We start from the raw sequence: 19,578 nt of genomic DNA, 5'->3' as shown, positions 1-19,578 counted from the left end.
TCCTGCCAGGGGAGAAAACTGTGCACAGGGAATCCACTGGCTGGAGTCTCTCCGATCTAAATCCTATTCACTATCCCTGCTCACTAGGCTCCAGGGGTGTGACTGGCATGGGGCCAGGGTGGCAGAGGCCTTCACGCGCACCGCAGGGAGGCCAAGCTCAATAAAAACTAATCAATGGTCAATCCAGCCCTGCTCAAGGCCCTGCTGGGATGAGAAAGAGGGAGGGAGAAGGAGAGAGGGAGAGGGACAGAAGAAGAAAGGGAGAGAGAATGTGTGGGGGGTATCTGCCACCTGTGACTCCCTCCTTGTTCCCTCCCAGAACCCCTAAGTGCAGAGGAAGGGGAGGGTCTTATGGGGCACAGGGAAGAATAAAACCCTGCAGGGAGGCAGCGGAGTTCTCTAGCCAGACTGAGATTCTGATCCTAGTGTGTACTGAACAGACTCTTGAAGAGGCAGCTTCTAGGCTTCAGCAGCATCAGGTTCCTCCAGACAGACACACTCACTAATGCACGCATGTACAGTCACACTGTCCAATTCTGCACACACCTGGTCTCACATAGTCTCTCAGTATTCCCTTTCCTGGTTTAGCCTGTATGTATAAACATTTACACACTGTAAAGGAACCAGAACCCTTTGTTCCTCAGTAACAGACGTAGTCCTCAGGAGGTCACAAGTGGGAAGTGTTGGGTACACCCGAGATACCCAGGTTCCTGTCGCCCAGCTGGCTTCCAAACTCCTTCATCAGCTGCCAACTCTGAGGGTCACTAACAGGTTCTGCAGACAAAGCTCTTCCTCAGAACCAGCTCCACTGGGAGGTGGAGAGTCAGGCTGGTTCCTCTGGATTATAGTGGACTGGGATTGCTGGAGAGGGGTCCACGGGGAAGGTGGCCCAGTATAGAGAGTCGTGTGCTGCATTTTAATTAGAATGGAATAAAAATGTGCAGCTCATGTAAGTAATTAATCACTGGTAATTACTCCTTAGCATCATCAAGTGGCACCAACAGAATGACAACTTGGATTCTTTCAGACAAGTCTACTGTGCGGTAAATAAGGACGCCTCGTGCTGTACCTGGCAGGGAATCCAGCCAGCCCCCTCAGGCCAGGTACCACTCCCTGTCCTTACCCAAGTCCCTCCTGGGCCTCTACTGTGAGTGGACAGACCTGAGAAGGCAGCTTCTGGCCTCCAGTGAGTTTTCATGTGCTGAGTGCTAGAGGACTGCGCCATAGGCATAGATGCCGCCTTTAGTTCACACACTGATGCCAATCTGGCCCTCTATGCATCTATGCTGGGACAGTTCAACCTTGTAACAGGAAATCCACTGTGCCTCCAGTCCCCTGCCTCAGACAGATGACACAGGGGTGGCAGTCTAAATTCAGCTGTCATAAAGAGTATGACTCTCCTTTCCTGTGGAAGCCAAGGCTGTCTGTTTCCCCGCCCACTCTCAGGAGATGGGGTTTCAAGTGACCAGGAACTGCAGCAAGGAGGAAGGGAACCTCCTCGGATGCCCTAAAGCTCCTCTAGACTGCAGACAGTCTCTTGTGCCCAGCCCGGGTCTCTGGGCCACTTCCTTATGGAGTCTGTCCACCTGTGTTCTCCTGCCACCAAAGTGTGTGACACCTGCCCCAATTCCTAGAGGACGACTAAAGACAGATCCCTAGGTCCAGAACTGAAAGAGGAAGGAGGCCTGAGCCAGGAGGCAGCTGCTTTGGCCTGAGGAAGACTACGGTGCGTTAGGGGTACAAAGCCCCCAACTCCTATTGGCAGGTGTCTTGGCTTTGGGAAGTGGATTTCAAGCCAGATGGCCACCCTATGGGGAAGGAAACATTTATTCTTGGAACAATTTATAGTTTAGCATGGCTGTCCCACGAAACCCTCTTCAAGCTCAGAGGAGCCCTGACAGATTGGTGGCTGGCTGATTTATCCCATTATTAGGCAGGCTATAAGTCAATGGAGACAGGCTAGTGTGGGAGGGGGTCAGCCCAGCTCCCACCCCTAAGCCACAGAGTTCCTTAATAGTCAATTTGTTTCCAAAAGCTGCTTTGGACCCACCCCCCTTGTCTCCTCAATGCAGTATCTGCAGAGAGAGAGGCTGTAAATCTGCTGTTCTAAGGGCTCCCATGCATCTCCCTGGGCTGCTTCCCTGCAGGGCAGTAGGAAGGAAATTCAGAGGTGGGCTGCCCAGTCCCTTGGTGGGCACTGACAGAGAAGGGCAGGCTGACCCCAGGCTCTTCACCGGTGGTGTCCTGGTCATTTCTTCTACTGCTCCAAGGTCATCTACAATATCCTGCTATAGGCCTGGGACACCACTGGGAATCTTGCAGGCTGATGGCCCTGGCCCACTGCAGGTCTGTAGCAGGCTTATGACCCGAGGTGCCTACACTGACACCTTATCCTTAGCTCTGGTGTGTGGGAAGGAGGTGAGAAAAAGTACATACTAAGAAATGACTAGCACACTGCCACACTCGGTACCTTCTCTTTCCTCTGCTTGGCGGCCTCCTCAGCCGACAGGAGGGGCTTGTAGTAGGCACTGCGTTCGGCAGTGAAGTGGACCTTGGAAAGCGCTTGTTCCACCAGCAGGACAGACAGGTTCGCCCCGTCCATGTGCAGCCAGCCGATGAAGTTGCCAGCCTTATCCATGCTCTCGACTTCTACCTCCACCTGGGGACAAAAGATAGGTGTGTCAACTTGTGGGTGCAGGTCTGCACGTGTAAGGGTTGGGAGTGGCACCAAGGCTCTCAGCCTCAGTCACTCCTACATTCATTCTATGTAGCAGAAGCAGGTAGAACCGGAAGTCCAGAGTGAACGTATTGTCGACATGGTACAGCGATGCCAAGGACCCCAATGCCTCAGCCCCACGGAAGTTGTGAAACCTCCCCCAAGTGAGGCTCCGAGGGATGACAGAGCCTTCCCTGAGTGTGAGTGAGTGTGAATGCGGACAGTGTGCTGAAAATCTCCACTGTAGCTTTTTCCCCGACCCGTGTTTATAGCCTGAAGACAGCTCCTACTGAGATGAGCTAAACCTGTCTCCTTGTTCAGCTTCTGTAAAAACCCTGCCTTCTTGTTTATCTCTATGTAATAGCCCCGCCTCCCTATGCAACTGTATACAATTAAACACACTGCGCTTTGGCCTCTCCATTAGAGAGCACAGGCCACCTGATCCCAGCTTTTCTGTGTCGTGTATTTGTCCTTTTTCATGACCTCGCTGCCCTGCTTCGGTCAATCCCTGCAGCTGTGCAGAGCACAGCCTTCTAGATTCACCAGTCTGCTTTCTTTCCCCCCTTCCTTTTGGCAGGGAGCTAGCTACTGGGGTGCACTTGACTCACCTTGGCTGAAGGAGGCCCTCCGCTTAGCTGTGCATGTGTGTAGGAGTGAGGTGAGAAGCAGGCTGAAGATGGTGCACCCCACCCTTACCCACCAGAGCTCTTGTGGGGAAGACAGGCAGGCTGAGGAGCAAGGCAGTCCCTGGGGAAAGGGAGACTGCATTCTTCCAGGAAGAACTGAAAGGATTAATGTTTAATGGAGGTAATTAAAGAGGCTTCCAGAAAGCCATGGGAGGAGAGAAAGGGGACAGGTAAGGACGGAGGGTGTGGGTGGGGCTGCAGTAGCACACGGGACAGTCTGGGGGAGGAGGGCAACTCCAGAGGCCATCCTCAAAAGGGAAAGTAGATAGGTGGGGTCACTACACAAGCCCAGACACTGCAGCAGAGTTTCATGGAGGGCTCTATTCCCAGGACCCCAGGGCTGGCACAGACTCTGTTCTTCCAGGTGGATGGCTCAGGGTTGTGTCTTTTGGGGAGGTTGACCTGACCCTACCTCAGAAAAGCAATGGCCCACAATAAATTTCTTCCTTGATTCTCTCTCGACCCCCATTCTTTCTCTGCTAAAGGGGCCTATAAAAGCCTTTGCTGCTAAATGTAAAACTTGTATTAATTTAAATGGCTTCAAGCTCGATTAAGCAATAAAATGAATGTCTAAATACCTAGGAATTCTCAAAGCCTGAGCTGGTGCCAGTGGCAGAAGGCTAAAAGGAATGAGAGTGGGTAGTTGGGAAATGTCCGGTGATATTCTTCTCCCAAAGCAGAAAGAGGTGGCTGGGTTAGGAGGGGCAGAGACAAGGTGACAGAGATAAAGGTAAAGGGCGGGGCCAGGGAGGCAGGGCCCTGACTTGATCCTAGTTTTCCACCACTCTTTTGCTCCTTGGGCCCATTCCTAATGAGTGGAAACACCAGTTGAAACTGCCCCAGCAGGGCAACTCACTCTCCCCCTGGATTCTCACAGCTTGTTTCAGGAGCAGTCCCTCCTCCTGCTTCTCTGCTTTCTGCTGAGGTGATGGTGGCCCCCTCCACCATACAGACTTAGGACCCTGGAGCTCTTCAGCAGAGCTACATGTAGTGGGAAGAATCAGCACTTAGTGCCTGGTAGGTGCTGAAACAGACTTCTCCTTGCTCTGAGTCTAGCAATTAGCTTGTGAAGAAGAGCAAGTGGTGCTTAAGAGTTCCATGCTCTGATCCACCTCTCAACAGCCCAGGGTACTGTAAACTTGAGTGCCCTGCAGGAGAGGACTGGGGAGCTGAAGGGGCCATCAGGCCTGCAGGAACCAGAGAAAAACTGATGGGCATGATGTCACTGTGGAAGACCACCTTTCTTTTGCCTTAATTTGCCAAGTCTTACCAAACAGCCTAAGGCCAAGAAGCAGTAGGTCCCAGAGGAACTCGGGGGTGGCAGTGGGAAGAACAGATGGGCTTGTTGCCTTGTGTTTGGAAGCTCAGGGGACATGTGCCCAGCCAAAAGCAAGCGGTGCTGGTTCAGTTCCCAGCCAACATGGAGTCCAAGCCCACACCAGCTTCCTCCTTCTCTGACCTGTCATGTTACAGAGTTTTAGTAGCCAAGTGTTTCCCCCCGTAAAACAGAGAACGTCCCCCTTCCCTCCACATGACCACACAGCATCCTTCCAGGCTTGGCAGGCTCCTAGGCAGCTTGCAGTGGGCCACTGTGGTTTTCTGCAGCGGGCTGGGTTGTTGGCACTGATGTAAGAAGCTCAGAGATGGGTTGCTGAGGCAACCAGGCAGGAACAATCTCTCTCATCCTACACAGCGCCATGCTCAGACCTCACTACACATGGCAAACCCCAAACTGACACCTAATTCTCTGAAGCCAGAATCTAGATGCTTTCTCCAGGGCTTGCCAGGGAGAACCACAGCTAGCGGATATACCTGGGGCCAATCCATCAAGGAGCAGTGGGTTCTCCCTGGCAAGCAAGCCCAGACCTCACACATATCCAGCTTCTTTCTGCCTGCAATCGATGTGCTAACTTGGGCTTGACAAGTCCCTAGGCCCCGGCGAAAGAAATCTTTGGCCTTGGGCAGTGTGCTGCCACAGGTTCCATCTGGGGTTGTTGAAGGAGATAAAGCTGTCGCTGGTAGGGCTCAGCTTCCTCTTTCATTACAACTGCCAACAACATAGTAATTTCTCAATCAAACAAAGGCTCTCAGGGGAAGGTGTCTGGGCTACTGTTTTTGCAGGCTCCCGAGTTACTTGGCTCCTGGTCTCTGCAGTCAAGTTCCATGCTATAGCTCTACTTTCCTGGATATACCTAGGCCTGGATAGGTGCTGGAAGTCTGTGACTCTTTTCTGGCATGGAGAATTGAGGGCCTCAAGGGCAGAGGTTAAGCAGGGAGCTCCCAGAGTGGAATGCAGTCTTCTCTACTTCTCTCCTTTAGACTGACTGCCAGCAATCTGTGGTGTAACTGTAATGGTACGAGGATCTATACCTGCACAAATTCTAGTTCTGTTTACCTCCAGGACTCAAACTTGTGACATTCCCTCCTCACCTTTCCAAAAAACAAGCCAAGGATGGCTATGTTTATTTATGGTTATAGCTACTTGGAATATTTAGAAGGCTGAGTCAGGAGGATCATTTGAGCCCAGGAGTTCAAGGTCTAGCATAGGCAACACAGGTAGCCATGTAAAACAGACATGCTCACAGAGAGAAGGAAAGAGATTACATAGATACAGACTTCTTCTTGTTGTTGTTTTGAGGCAGGGTCTCATAAAGCCCAGGCTGGCCTCAAATTCACTTAGTTGCTGGAGATAACCTTGAATTCATGATCCTCCTGCCTCTATCTTCCAAGTGCTGGGATTACAGGAGTGTGCCACTATGCCTGGCTTTATTCTTTCTACTTAATAGTGCCAGGAACCAGTCTAGGGCTATGTGCATGCTAGGCACTTCCTCTACCACTGAGCTACAGCCTCAGCCCACACACTCCATTCTTGTTATCCATGACAGTGTTATAAAGTGACCATGAATTAAAAAATACTGAACCATTATTCCTAGAGGCAATAAAAGGTTTGGGGGGGCTGGAGAGATGGCTCAGCGGTTAAGAGCACTGGCTGCTCTTCCAGAGGACCCAGGTTCAATTCCCAGCACACACATAGCAGCTCACAACTGTCTGTAACTCCAGTTCTAGGTATCCGACACCTTCACACCAATGCACATAAAGTAAAGTTAAATGCTTTCTTTAAAAATAATAATTTTTAAAAAAGGTTTAGGAATCTGGGAGTCTCTTATTACCTGTTTGTCAAATATCTAACCTTGGTCTAAATATGTTTCTGTTTAAAGACACCTTATTTAATATGTATCACTGATTCGTTTACACTGAGCTCTCAGCACCTTAAGAGGTCAGGCCTGAACGATAGTTATGTAACATGTATTTTTTTCTTTAAGGTATATTCCAGCTTTTTTGACGTACTCTTGCTTGGGACCATTTTCTACAACAAAAATCACTAAGAAAAAGCACTGTTCCCCACAAAACTCAAGACACTAAACAGATTACCAAGAAAACAATGATATATACTCTGAGAGCTAAAACAAGAAGGCGGCGGAGTTATCTAGGCATACCTCACTGTCCACACCTTAATCCTAGCACTTGAGAGATGGAGGCAGGCAGATCTCTGAGTTCTAGGCCACCCTAGTCTGCACAGAGAGGTCCAGGCCAGCTAGGGCTACATAGTGAGACCCCCATCTAAAAATAAAGTAAAGCCCCAAAGTGCTAGGCATTGTGGTCTATGCCTGTAATGCTAGCACTGGGGGGGGGGGGGAGTGCAGGTAGGAGGACCAGGAGTTCAAGGTTACCCTCATGCACATGGCAAGTTTGAGGCCACCTCCGGCTTAATGAGATCCTATGTCAAAAAGAAGGCGACAGTATTGCCTTGTTCGACCTGAGCTGGGAATGTGCCTGCCAAGTAACTTAAGCTTCTTGCCACTCTGCATGTTTACAAATGACTGCAAAAGCACCAGAATTGATCTTGGGGTTAGTGAGCATGCTTGCAAACACAAAACCTGCAAATGATGAGGACTGACTACATATAGATCTCTGTAGGGAGAGCTGTTCCTTACAAGTTGCCTCAAATTACAGACAGTAGCTACTGGAGATTTATTCCTGTGAAATATACAAGAAACTTCCTCATGCCCAACTGGCGATTGCAAGCATTAACCGAGATCTTATCCATGGAGTGCTGTGTAAACTGCAAAAAGCTATCTGATGTAGTCTCTTCAGCGTCTTGGAGTGTTTCTGAAGTGATTTGGACTCAACAGTTTCTGTGGGAAGACTCCTACAATGGAGGTGACATCCAGGAATTCAGATCTTAGGTGATGACCATGGACTGCCACACTCTGGGAATGGGCATCTGCTGTTTACACATGTGGGTGGTCATGGTCTCGGAGGTACTTCAGGGGTCTGTGTATGTTTATATAACAGCAGACAGATGCTGGCTCTTCAGTCTCCTGTTGAGTGTATGACAGAGCTGAGACGTAGGGGACATGGTTCTGGGGGGAGGCCAGTACTTCCTGACAGACTCTAAGGGGCTTGGGGTAGCTATTTAAGGCAGAGGTGGGCAGCTAGCTGAAGATAGACCATCAGGAGTCAAAAGACACTTCCAGGTTGGCTTACTTGCTGCTCCATCAGCGCCTCTAGGCCTCTGCCCTGGACACTGGTGGAGTGACTGTGGGTTTTGTGGCTGCTAGACACCTGAGCTAGACCAGCCTCAGTAAACCGTGTTCTGCTTGGCTTCAACATTACCTTCTCTGGCACCACCTGCAAAAGGCCACCTATGAATATGTGGGGAAATCGCTTTGCTTCTTCTGGCTCTTACAGAGCTAAGTGTAGAATAGAGGTTGAGAATGTAGACTACAGAGACAAGCGGCCCGAGTTCAAATTCACCCACTACCTGCTTGCACTTTGGTGAATCACTGAACCTCCCTGGACCTTTAAAACAAACAAACAAAATGACAACAACAAACCTTGACAGAAACTTGGGATTTTGGCAGGACCTGCCCTAGGTCATAATCAGAATTTATTACAATTAAATGAGTCAATATAAATATGTTAGGTACACAAACAGTGTCAGTATATAAATGTTTCCTCATGACCACTATCACCATCATTTTCTCTGCTACCTGGCAGGAGCTCTTATTTCAGGCTCAAATGTCTTCATTCTGTAACTAGAAAGTCAGTTCCACCAGGGAATGAAGCTTTTTTGATACTCAAAATCTTCCCAGAGCCTGGAAATACCTACTACTTGGGTTGTGAGGGACTAGAAACTACATGGATTTGGGAATCTGAAGGACTGTGGGTCAACCCTTCGCACTAGCTGTGAATTTTGGGGCAGGCCAAACAACCTCTTCAAGACTTCTTCCGTTAACTATCAGACAAGGAGTGGGGATCTGTGCACTCAGTGGAGGAACGTGAAAATGATTCTTCTCCCATTAGCTAATGCCAAGAGCTCACGGGCAGGCTCTGCATCTCTGGGTCTGTTCCATACAGAAGCTTCCTGCTTAGTCAAGCTATGCCCTGAACTCTGCATACTTGGGGATCAATCCCTGCTGAGTGAGTTCTGTCATCCTCTGCCCTCTCTAAAACATTCTGTGTTTCTTACACTGGAGGTCCTTATGAAAGAGTGAAGGTAAGCCAAATGGGGTTGACAGGAAGTACTCAGGTATGGGTGAGCTCCCAAATCCACTGCGACAGACAGACAGATGCCTGTCTGCTGTGTGTGTGTGTGTGTGTGTGTGTGTGTGTGTGTGTGTGTGTGTGTGTTTTCTCATCACCAAGCTAAAGAGGTGAGAGCTGAGAGTCAACCATGCCCAGGGAGATAAAATGCTAGACACTCTGGACCTGGCCTGTTTGTGGGCTGGGGCAGCCAGAGGGACCTTCTGCCTCACAGTGGGACACACCCTTCCTGCTCCCAAGCACATTAATGTGCCACTAATGAAATTGTTCTGGCTTATTTACCAAATTAATAAAATGGCACAGGCTGTTAATCTGCATGTCTCCTAATTACTGAGGAAGAGCTCCTGGTGCCCAGGCAACGTGTACACCTCAGTGCCCACCCAGCTGGGCTGTGGGCTCTTCCTTTCTGGCTGAGGCTGGGTAAGGAAGGCAAGAAGTGGGAGGAGGGGGAGGAGGAGGAGGAGGAGGAGGAGGAGGAGGAGGAGGAGGAGGAGGACTAGAAGTGACCACTAGTGCTATGGCTTGGAGCAGAGGAGGTGGTGGCCAGCAGTTTGTGTCATTTCCACAGCCTCTCTCGCAGTGGCCTCTGCGCCCTCACTTCCAGAAATACATACTCAGTTTCTGTCTCCGCCTCCAAATTGTCCCCCTTTCCCCTCTTGTCTGGATTCTGTCCAGCTCCTTAACACAGGAACTACTTCAATCAGACAGGCAGTGGGGCTGAGTCATTCTCCCGCTCTAAGCGGGAACATACTCCCTGGCTGGGGTGCAGTGCAGGCTGGGGAGCCACTTGGGGTTTGCCAAGGGTGTGGAGGAAGGGAGAGGAGGAAAAGCCAGGCAAGGCTGATAGTTTCATAAATGCTAACACCTTCTGGCCTTCCTAGCCATTTAGCTTCCAGATTCTGAAATTTCGCCTTGATATGAACGGGAGAGCCTGCAAGCACTCTTGGGTTCAGGTGGGAGAGATTTTAAAATGCTCAGGTATTCAACCACAGAGGAAGCTCTGAGCTCAGCCTGCTCTGGGGGGTTGATGTGTGTCCTAAGTTCTGTGGCAGATGCTGACCTGGATGCCTAGTGTTACTAAAGGGCAAAGGTGTATAGCTACATCCTCCTCCTGAAGCTCTTCCAGGGTCCCAGTGCAGGGAGGACGCAGGAAAGAAGAAAGCATGCATTGGAAGTTGCCTCTGTTGAGTAAGGTAGCCAGGGCACCAAGGGCAAAAGAAATGAGGTAGATCAGGGAAAAGCAGCAAGGGGAGCCCATGTTCCAGGCAATGAATGCAGGCAGCCAAAGGAGACAGTTCACACGGGCTTTACTGGGTATGGGCAGGGACCACACACATATACGCCAGCCTTTCCTGGAGGATGGAGAACAGTAGCCTCTTCCCCAGGGCACTGGCAGAGCCTCTGCACAATGCCTAAGGCAGCAGAGAAAAATGTCTGGAGCCTACAGAATGCTTGGAACACAGCCCCGGGGTGCCCCAGCTCCAGCCCCAAGGAACACTGACTGTACATGGTTATGCGCAGCTGCAGGTTTCTCCAGAGGGTGGACCAAGAACCCTTAGGGGTGGAAATCTCCATCACTCCCATGTGGGCCACTCCCTCAAGTCATCAGTGACAGGCAGACAACCAACGAGGACCAGAGAAATCCTACTGGCTGGTGCATCATACCTGCTTTGGGCTCAGTACTCCTCCAGTAAAGTGAAAGTTGAACCAGCTTCTGGTTCTCTTTCTGAGGTTCTCCTTGGGTTTCCTGAGGCTGTGGTAAGGGAGCACACACGGAAGGCAGGGAGTGTCAAGAGAAGAAAAGCAATGGGTTACATGAGAAAGAAGGGCAAGTGGGGGAGCCTTGCTTGCTAATCATGTCCCAGAGGGGAAATGATGGAAAGGAAGCGGCTAAGTGGAAAGACTGACTGAATAAGAATGTGAGCTCTGGGACACTCCAGTCTCACCCTCCATGGCTTGGCAGTACCCTTTACAAGTAGCCTAGAATGGGCATGGTAGCACTACATGTAATCTCAGAACTTTGGAGGTTGAGACGGGAGGATCATGAGTCTAGCTTGGTTTACACAATGAGATCTTGTCTCAACACAATCACCGTCATCATCAAACCAACCAACCAAGCAAACAAACCAACAGTGGGACCTGGTGGAAGGGAATTAGGTCATAGGGATATCACCTTTGGAAGGACCAGCTTGTTATGAAGAGCAGGCCCAGTCCCTCCCCACTTCTTCTGTCTTCTGTTTGTGTCATATACTGTATTTCTCTCACAAGTACTTCAGATACGATGCCACCTACACCATGGTGCCAGTGCTGGTGACAATGCATCCTCTCAGGATTTCCAAATTGTGAGCCCAAATAAACTCATTAAAAAACAAAACAAAACAAAACAAAACAATAACAAAACCCAAACTACCCAGTATCATTTACTCTGTTATAGCAACACTAGACAGTCAAAGACTCCAACCCACTCACTCTGCCCAGCCTTTTGTGAGAATGTGAGTAGAATTCCAGGGCAACCAGAGCATGACTGAAATCCTTTTATAACACGGAGAGGGAGCCACGCTACGGAGCTGGGTTTCCACTGTCCCTGATGCTGCATGAAAGCTGTAGTGTGCTGCCACGGCCAGAGTGTGAACTCGAAGAGACACTTCACCTTAATATAGTAGCAGTTTAACACGGCCAACGTAAGGCCTCCCCTTGCGGCCACACACACACCAACTTCTTTCAGAGATGATGAACATTAACACAATGCAATTAATAATTCAGTGCTCTGGGAGCTGGGAGGCTAGGCCTACGAAAGGCCTCCTGGGTCTCATTACCGTCAGCGCAGTGCAGCGGGGAGTGGGCAGGCTAGAGGCAGGCAGCAGCGAGCTCTTTCATGAGCTGCTGGCACAGGGTGGCTCTGTCCCCACCTCCTTGGGATGCCCTTTCACCTCTACACCACATGGTCTTTCATGTCCAACCCAAATTGATAACTGCTTTTCCAAACAATCTCTTCTCTGACATCTTAGCACTGAGCTATGCCAATGCACTAGGGATGCCCAGAAGTCCAGCCAGGGTGGCAACAATAGCAGGAGGGCCAAGGAGCTCCTGGAAACGCAGGGAAAGCCTGGGCAGCAAGTGAGCTGGCTGGGCTGCAAGGGCTTCCTTTTCTTCTACCTCTAGGGTAGGGCGTAGGACGACGAGAGGGTGGTAACACACTTTTGGTCCTGCCTGAGGCAGAGAGGCAGAAGCCAAGGCGATCAGCATCGTTGGAGTCTGCTGGGAAATGCAGACCTGCTGACTCCAGGCCTTTGCAAGCGGTAACACAGTTTACAAACTGACGCAATCTGTTCCTTTGGTGCAGACAATAAGGAAAGCAGACTGTTCATCTTCCCAGGAAAACCCCAGGCTGGAGGCCGGAGGGAGAGTTAACTCTCTCTTCCCCAAGCTTCATGCAGGGAATATGCCAGACCTGGGAAGTACTTGTACTGTTCCTCACTGAGCAAGAGGCAGGCTTTGAGATCTTTTGAATGGCCCTGACCCTTCTGGTGCTTGCTAGCTAATATGGAGAGTGGTCCTAGCCAAAAGGAGGTGTGAAGACCGCTTTCCATCTGGTCCCTACAGACAACACTTTCTCCAAAGACCTTGGCTTGGGCCAGGAGGCCTCTGAGGGGTCTTATCCCAAGCCCAGCCAGTGTATTCTCTGGCTTCAAAGCTATACCTGCCTGGAGGGACAGAGCTAGGCTTCAGCCTATTTTTGTAGTAGGAAAATCAATTTGTGTATGATCTATGGAGCAACTGCCTGAGGTTAGCAAATCTCTCGGGTGGACTATAATGTTCTATCAGGTCACGTTCAAATGGCAGTTTTCCATTGCAGACCCCAATTCTCAAACTCCTTTACCTGAAATACTGTGGGCAACGTCACTGTGAGGACCTAAACTCTGCTATTAAGAACCACTTAGATTGGCATCCACGGTTATTTCTCTCCCTTCCCCCCATTTTGGAGGGACAAAGAAATCAACCAGGCACTAGATTATACCTTCTTTCTGCTTCCGTCAGTTATCTTCTACACTGCCTTTCTGACTGCTTTCCCCATCCCCTTTGCCTACTTAATCTTACCTATCTTAGGAAACCTGGCCTGGCCACCTTCTTCTCCCCATCCAAAGAGCTTTCTGCACATGCCCACTCCCTTCTCTTCCAGTTTCCCCATCCAATGCAGTCACTTCCTATGGTCACTATTTCCACTTGTCACTATTACTTCAAAAGGTCACTGAAGACCTCTTAATTGCCATTTTAATAATTTCTTTGTAGACTTCATCATTTCTGACCTTTCAAATGATCTGACCAAGCTAAGCAACCCCTATCATTTTGAAACTTTGTGTTTTTAGGTCTCTGATTCTCAATCTTGGCTTTTTCTCCATGCTTTTTTTTGATCTCAGCTGAGAATTCTTCCTCAACAGCATAACCTTTGAATATGGATATTCCCAGGGTGCAACTTAAGCTGTGGACAGTTCTTGTATTCTACTACTCTAAGTGGCCAGAATACCTGCAACCTAGGCCTCACTACAGAATCCAACCCCACCAGGTAGGATCAATGGAATGAGTCCAGCCTTCAACCTCTCACCTTTACTGGGAAGTCCACTCCTCCCACCTGTCAGCAAGGCACTCATCTTGGGCTCCGTGCACCGTCATAAATGGCCCTGCTCACACTGACTCTACTTACTGGGATTCTACCTCCCTTTAATCACTCTTACTGCCCCACTCTTTCGGTTGGGTCTTGGCTGTAGGTAACACCCCCCTCACTGCTGTCCTCATTAGCCCTCTATGTTCTCACAGAATGTGGCTTATGCCAAGAAATGCAGCACAAGGGTTAGACACAGTTCTGGAGCCAGATTACCTGTTTCAGATCTGTTTTTACTGACTAGTGACATGACTGTACATAACTTATTAACCCTCATGGGCTTAGAATATCTTCTGTGCCAAGTGAGCATAATGAGGGAGTCCCACCTCAAAGGGCCTTGATGAAGAATATGTAAAATATTCAAAGAGTCTGGCTTATAGCAAGTACAATACATGTTGTTAATTAAAACAAACAAACAAACAACTGTGTCTATCACCACTTTGCTAAAGTTCATTTTTTGTTCTCCTGAAGTTCTAATTTCTCAGCACAGTATGGTGTTGAGTACCTTCAGAACTAGGACTGGCTGCATCTTACAGCCCTCACTATTTTAATCTGGTCATGCCAAACGTCTTGTGTTCCATACATGCTCTGCTGTTCTAGACCTCGGCACATTATCCCTTTGGTTGGAATGTTCTTTACCACTACTTCTGCTGCAATCTCCTGCCCATTAAGATTTGGCGATCTCGATTTCACTTGACCCATGCCAGAATACACTGAGGACTTTCTCTCATGGCTCATCTCATGTCATCATCACAATATTGGAATGGACACTTCTTAATGGTCCCTGGTAAACGCTCAATAAGGAGATGGAAGGTAGAAGTCCTGTTTCTTAGATCAGCAGCAGCAGCAGACTGGGAGAAAGTTCTTACTACTGTATACACACAGTGGCACAGAAATGATGAGAGAAGCCTGTGTGAGACACTCTCTGCCACGGGGGCTGGCCCACAGCTGCCCTGTTGTAGCAGGCTTGCCCATGGGAGCTCAGAGGGCTAAAGCCTGGCCGTGGTCAGGGCAGTCAGTGCTGATGACTCAGAGGCAGTCCAGACATAACGAGCAGAAGGGGCTCTTTTGTACTTGGCTTTGTCTGGGCCGAACAGAACTGGAGCGAGGATGGATTCCTCTATTTATCCAGGCATGAGTGCAGGCAGCAGCTGTGTGTACCTCCCCCTGGTCTCCTACACACCCATCGCCTCCTGGCTACTGATCCCTCAGCAGGGAAGGGCTGAAGAGCAGAAGCAGACCTGACACATGACGACAGTACAGGAGCTAAGAGGATGGAGCAGGTGTCGGGGGAGGGGGGGAGCCAGAGAGGCCAGTGCTAAATCTTCCAGGCGAAGTGTCAGAAGGTAAGTCAGGCCTCTGTCACTTAGGGAACAAGGACTGAGAAAGCTTTATGCTACAGGGCACCTGTGAGTGCCAGGAGGTCTTAGGTCCTCTGGGAGAGTGCAGAAAACTTGGGCTATGGCCATAGGGTCTGCTCACAAATTATGGGGGCATTTTCTTTACTATCACCTGATCTCTTAGCAAAAGGGACTCAGATACTCATTCCTCTTGCAGACCATAAAAAGGAGCACAGCAAAAAGTCTGGACAGAAATTCTACACTTTGAGCAACTGCCTGCTTCCCTTATCAGCCACCCTTGCAGATCATCCAGAGGAAGTCCCTGTATTCGTCCCTACCTTCTGTGATTCATCCTGCCTCTGTGCCAACCCATGCACTGTGTATGCTATGTACAAGTAAGGCACCCTTTACAGATCTGTGCTTGGTACTACTGTGGGCTAGCAGCAACTCTGTTAACTTCCCATCCTGGTCAGTACACCAAAGAACAGAAAGTCCCAGGTTCTCCTTGGACCCCATTAAGAAGTTGCTTTTAGGTCCAGGAGAGAAGAGATCTGAGCATTTTGGCGGAACTATGCCCCTGTCTGCTATATGTTTCCAAACTGTTTCAAATCCCCACCACAATGAAAAGGAAACATCCTTTGAGATGATGCTGAGCCTGGGAGACTGGTCTTTTGAGTTCAAGCAGTATCAGTGCTAGAGGGCTGTTCTGTGTCCACCCTTCTGCACAGAGAACAACCTGATTCTTGCTTTCTGTGACCCGAGGGGCACATGATCTCTCTGGCATCTCAGTAATGCACAGAAAAGCCCATGGGTAAAAGCCACCCATTATAAGGTTTGAGCATGTACACATGAAATAAGGATAAATGCAGCCTGCCAAAGGCCAGATCGGCCTAGTTAATGACTGGGCCCTGCCCTCCTCTATGTGGAGAGCTTGGGCTTCCTTGCTGCTGACTTTTTATTGCTAATGACAATTAAAATATGGCATCACTTACCCTCTTAGATTGGAGCCCTAATTGGCTATAAACCCTTCCAAACACTTAGTGTAGGGCTGGAGTTTACATTAGACACTTCTGCCCTGAGTCCTGCCTTGCCTGTCTTAGTCTGTGGCAGGGCCAGTGCTCCTGCCCACAGAGGGGATGGAACAACGGACCTGGGGTACTTGGGCATGGGAACCTACACTGGAACCACATTCTTCCCTCACTTGTCTCGTAGCCCATGGTAAGGCTTTCATACTCATCTGGGCCTAGTGATCAGTTTCTGAAAGTTTTCAGGTCACTACAGTGAGATGAGATGCAAGCGGGAATTCTTAGTAATGAGAAAGAGTCGCCTCTTGGCTGGTGATGGACTCTGTCTTCCTGACAGGAACTAGTGTTCCATTAATCTTGATTTTTCTTCCTTCTAATCTCAGCTAAATGTCCCCAATACGATGCAGTATAACCAAGCTCCAGGAGCCAGTTGGTGGTCCCTCTGCCCTAAGATCTGCTCAGGCTGACTCTGCCCTGATCTGAGACAGGGAATAGCTGGCCTCATTCACTCTGCTCCACCTCCCTGCTCTGTTGTACTAGGCAGAATCCCATAGCCACCTGCTCTCTGCTCCCTGTGGGGGGAGTGCCTCTAGGAAGGCGTGCTCTAAAACTGGAGAGAGGAAATGAAGATGCTCAGTGTCTCCTAAGATCACCCAGAAGTCACAATTAGCATCTGAATCCTTCTGACCTGAAGGAGGAACAGTGAACTGACCTGGCATCAGTGAGCTGCCTCTTCTGACAGGACACTTGGATGTAGCTACTGCTGTCAACACGGCTTTTCCCGCTGTGGCCTTCTTGCCACAGTGCCCTCGGACAAAGCTTTGGGACTCCTGCCGCCACCCCGCCACTCAGTGTAAATACCATTTAAGCAACTTGATTTCTCTCAATGCCTTCTGGGGGTGCTCTCTACGGCCCGCTGCTCTTGAGCTGCTGCCTAGAGCCAGTGGGTAAGGAAACGCAGATGGGAGGGTCAGAAGCAGCAAGCAGGAAGGAAAAGGGCAACTCTAATCTCCTTCTAAGCAGGGACTTACTGAGATGCTGCAAGGACCATGGGAGTGTGTGTGTGTGTGTGTGTGTGTGTGTGTGTGTGTGTGTGGGAACTGAGGAGGTTCTCAACCTCCTTTCTACTTCCCCAAGATGAAGCATGTTAGACAGAGCTGATATAGCACCCTACCAGTCTCATTTCTTCTGCTATTTCTTCAAGGACCCTTTGTTCTGGCTCAGCAAGCTGGTTTGCTTGATGTGTGAGTTGCCCATTCCCACCTCTCCCATCCCTACCTGTCTCAGGACCACGAGCCTGTATTAGGGCTGTGGTGGTTGGGTGACGAGTCTCCCCCGCAGAGCTAAGAGAAGACAGAACTCATTCTGAGGGAACTATCCATTTACTGGTAAAGAACAGTATGGCAAGCCTCTTCTGGAAGGTGCTATCGAGAATCTAGAGTGAAACTCTATGGGCAGTAGTTTGCAAGATGCATCCCAAGCTCTTCTGTCTTCCAGGAAGCTTTCCTTCATCCACTTTTCCTAATAACTAACTCCATCTTGGTGCTCAGATCTGCCCTGTATCAACTTGTTCATGCTCTTCATGACCTTTTATGTGTTCTGCCTTCTGAATGAGGTGGTTGTTTTCCTGTTTCTGTTCAACCCATTTGGGTCCCTAGAGCTTGCACAAGTGTAGCAGGATTCTAGGCGGTGTTGGAAGGGGCCTGAAGGAGGAGGATCCTGTACTGCTTGGGGAGAGACTGTGCTTGGCAGGGCTCTTTGGCTTCTGGGCAGTGCTTTCCATGTGGCTATATTCCTGGTTGCTATCTAGAGCTTTCTTAACATAGACAAGCTTCCAAGGCCAGCCAGGCAGCAGAAAACACAGGTTCACATTGTAACAGGGTCTAGTGTCTACTGCAAGGGAAGGTCAGCATGGCTCAGGAAGATACAACAGAATTGCAGAAGCACCAGGGATGCCCAGCTGAGCTGATGAGAGAGATAACATCCAACAATGACTATGATCCTTCAAAATGGAAACACAAATGCCAAGGAAACAGGAACATATAAAAATCATTGAGGATATATAAAGAGGCTGAGGGCTCACTGTAATCAACCAACCAAGGAATCATCATTTGGCATTTGCTAAGCAGAAAAAGCATGGCATGAGACACTGCACCTGATCTAAAAGGGGGGAAATGCAAAAGAGCCTGAGATTTAGTTGAGAAGACACAATGAAGCCACATCATGTCAATTAGTGACAAAATGCCATGTAAAACACATAACAACTCACCGATATGGACAGCAAATACTAGATGGGTTCAGAGGAGAGCCCGAGACAGCTTTGAGGGACAGATGAGCAAGCAGTCAGAAGACTCTTCAGAAAGGGGCTGGGCTTTAAAGGACGGACACAGACAAACCTGGTGGAGCCTAAGGAGCAGCTCTGAAAGCAATGCATGTTGGGAAGGGAAAAAAGGCGATGCCAAGATCAGGGGAGATATAAACAGATGCTGAGGTAAGGAAGACAGGGATGGTGGAGTGAGCAAGGGCAAGTGCAAAGCAGCCTAGAACCAAAGCTCTGGAGGGCTGACCTTGAGAGAGGGTGTGGGGCTCTTTGGAGCCTGAAATCCTTCCAATTCAGAGCTGACCAGGCACATGAATCAGGCTGAATTCTGGACACCCTTAAGAAGGCAGGAAGGAAGAACAGAAGGATGGGGACTTGAACAAGGTGCACAAAAATCCTGTTATGATCATGGTTTAGGGGACAAAGGAATGAGAAGAGATGAAAACACACTGTGGTAGCTTGTTAACGGACCATGAAGTACTCTCACCCCAAGTCAGACTAGACTGTACAGAGAGAGATCACAGAAGAGAAAGAGAGGGAAGAGGGAGGGAGGGAGAGAAGAATAGACATCAACCAAGGCTAGAGGTCCAGCCACTGCTAGGCTGGAGAGCCAGCACCAGTTTTCACTCCTTCCCTGCAGGAAACACAAGCACTGTGCTTTTCTTACTCAGTCTTCTCCATTCCAAATATTCCTGTTTTGATTTTGGGGACCATATCTATTGACTGCACTGGTTATCGGTAAAATGTGCAGTTAGACGACTTGGTTTTGAATTCAGCCTGTGCCATTTATAAACTCTAGGAAAGGCATTTTTAAATCTTTGCTTACACTTTTTCAAGCTGTGACACAAAAGTAAGAAAACAGAGTCTCCTTCATAAGGCTTAAGTGAACTAATGTTATTAAGCTCTTTGAACCATATCTAATATACAATAAACGCTTAACTAACACTGGCTCTTCTTACTGGACTGCACATATATAGTAAATAGAAATCTAATTTGGTGTATAGGGTTACCAAGATCTATAGTTTTCTATGGAAAAATGATTGGCTTTTGGCCAGTGTGTAGCCTGGTACACTTCTTTTGGACCTTGGCTTCTAGAATATGCAAGGAACTTGCCCCTGAGATGGCGGCAAGTGTGAACTGGAGGCGCTGTTTCTTGGCCACTGGAACTCTCCCTTGGCTGAATTAGCAGCAGATTTAAGGCTTAGCAGGAAGGGATGGGGTGTG

General features: G+C 49.2%; 1 protein-coding gene across 1 annotated transcript in view; it reads right to left on the bottom strand.

Moving 5' to 3' along the window:
* Window positions 1-19,578, bottom strand: part of Snd1 (staphylococcal nuclease and tudor domain containing 1) — a 427,841-nt gene that overhangs the window by 12,098 nt on the left and 396,165 nt on the right. The window contains exon 17 of the mRNA XM_059257458.1: window positions 2,471-2,659. Within this exon, the coding sequence (XP_059113441.1) occupies window positions 2,471-2,659 (189 nt within the window). The remainder of the gene's footprint in view (window positions 1-2,470; window positions 2,660-19,578) is intronic.

Source organism: Peromyscus eremicus, chromosome 3, assembly GCF_949786415.1.
Source record: "Peromyscus eremicus chromosome 3, PerEre_H2_v1, whole genome shotgun sequence".
Taxonomy (NCBI): Eukaryota; Metazoa; Chordata; class Mammalia; order Rodentia; family Cricetidae; genus Peromyscus; species Peromyscus eremicus.
This window is presented reverse-complemented; position numbering and strand designations above follow the sequence as displayed.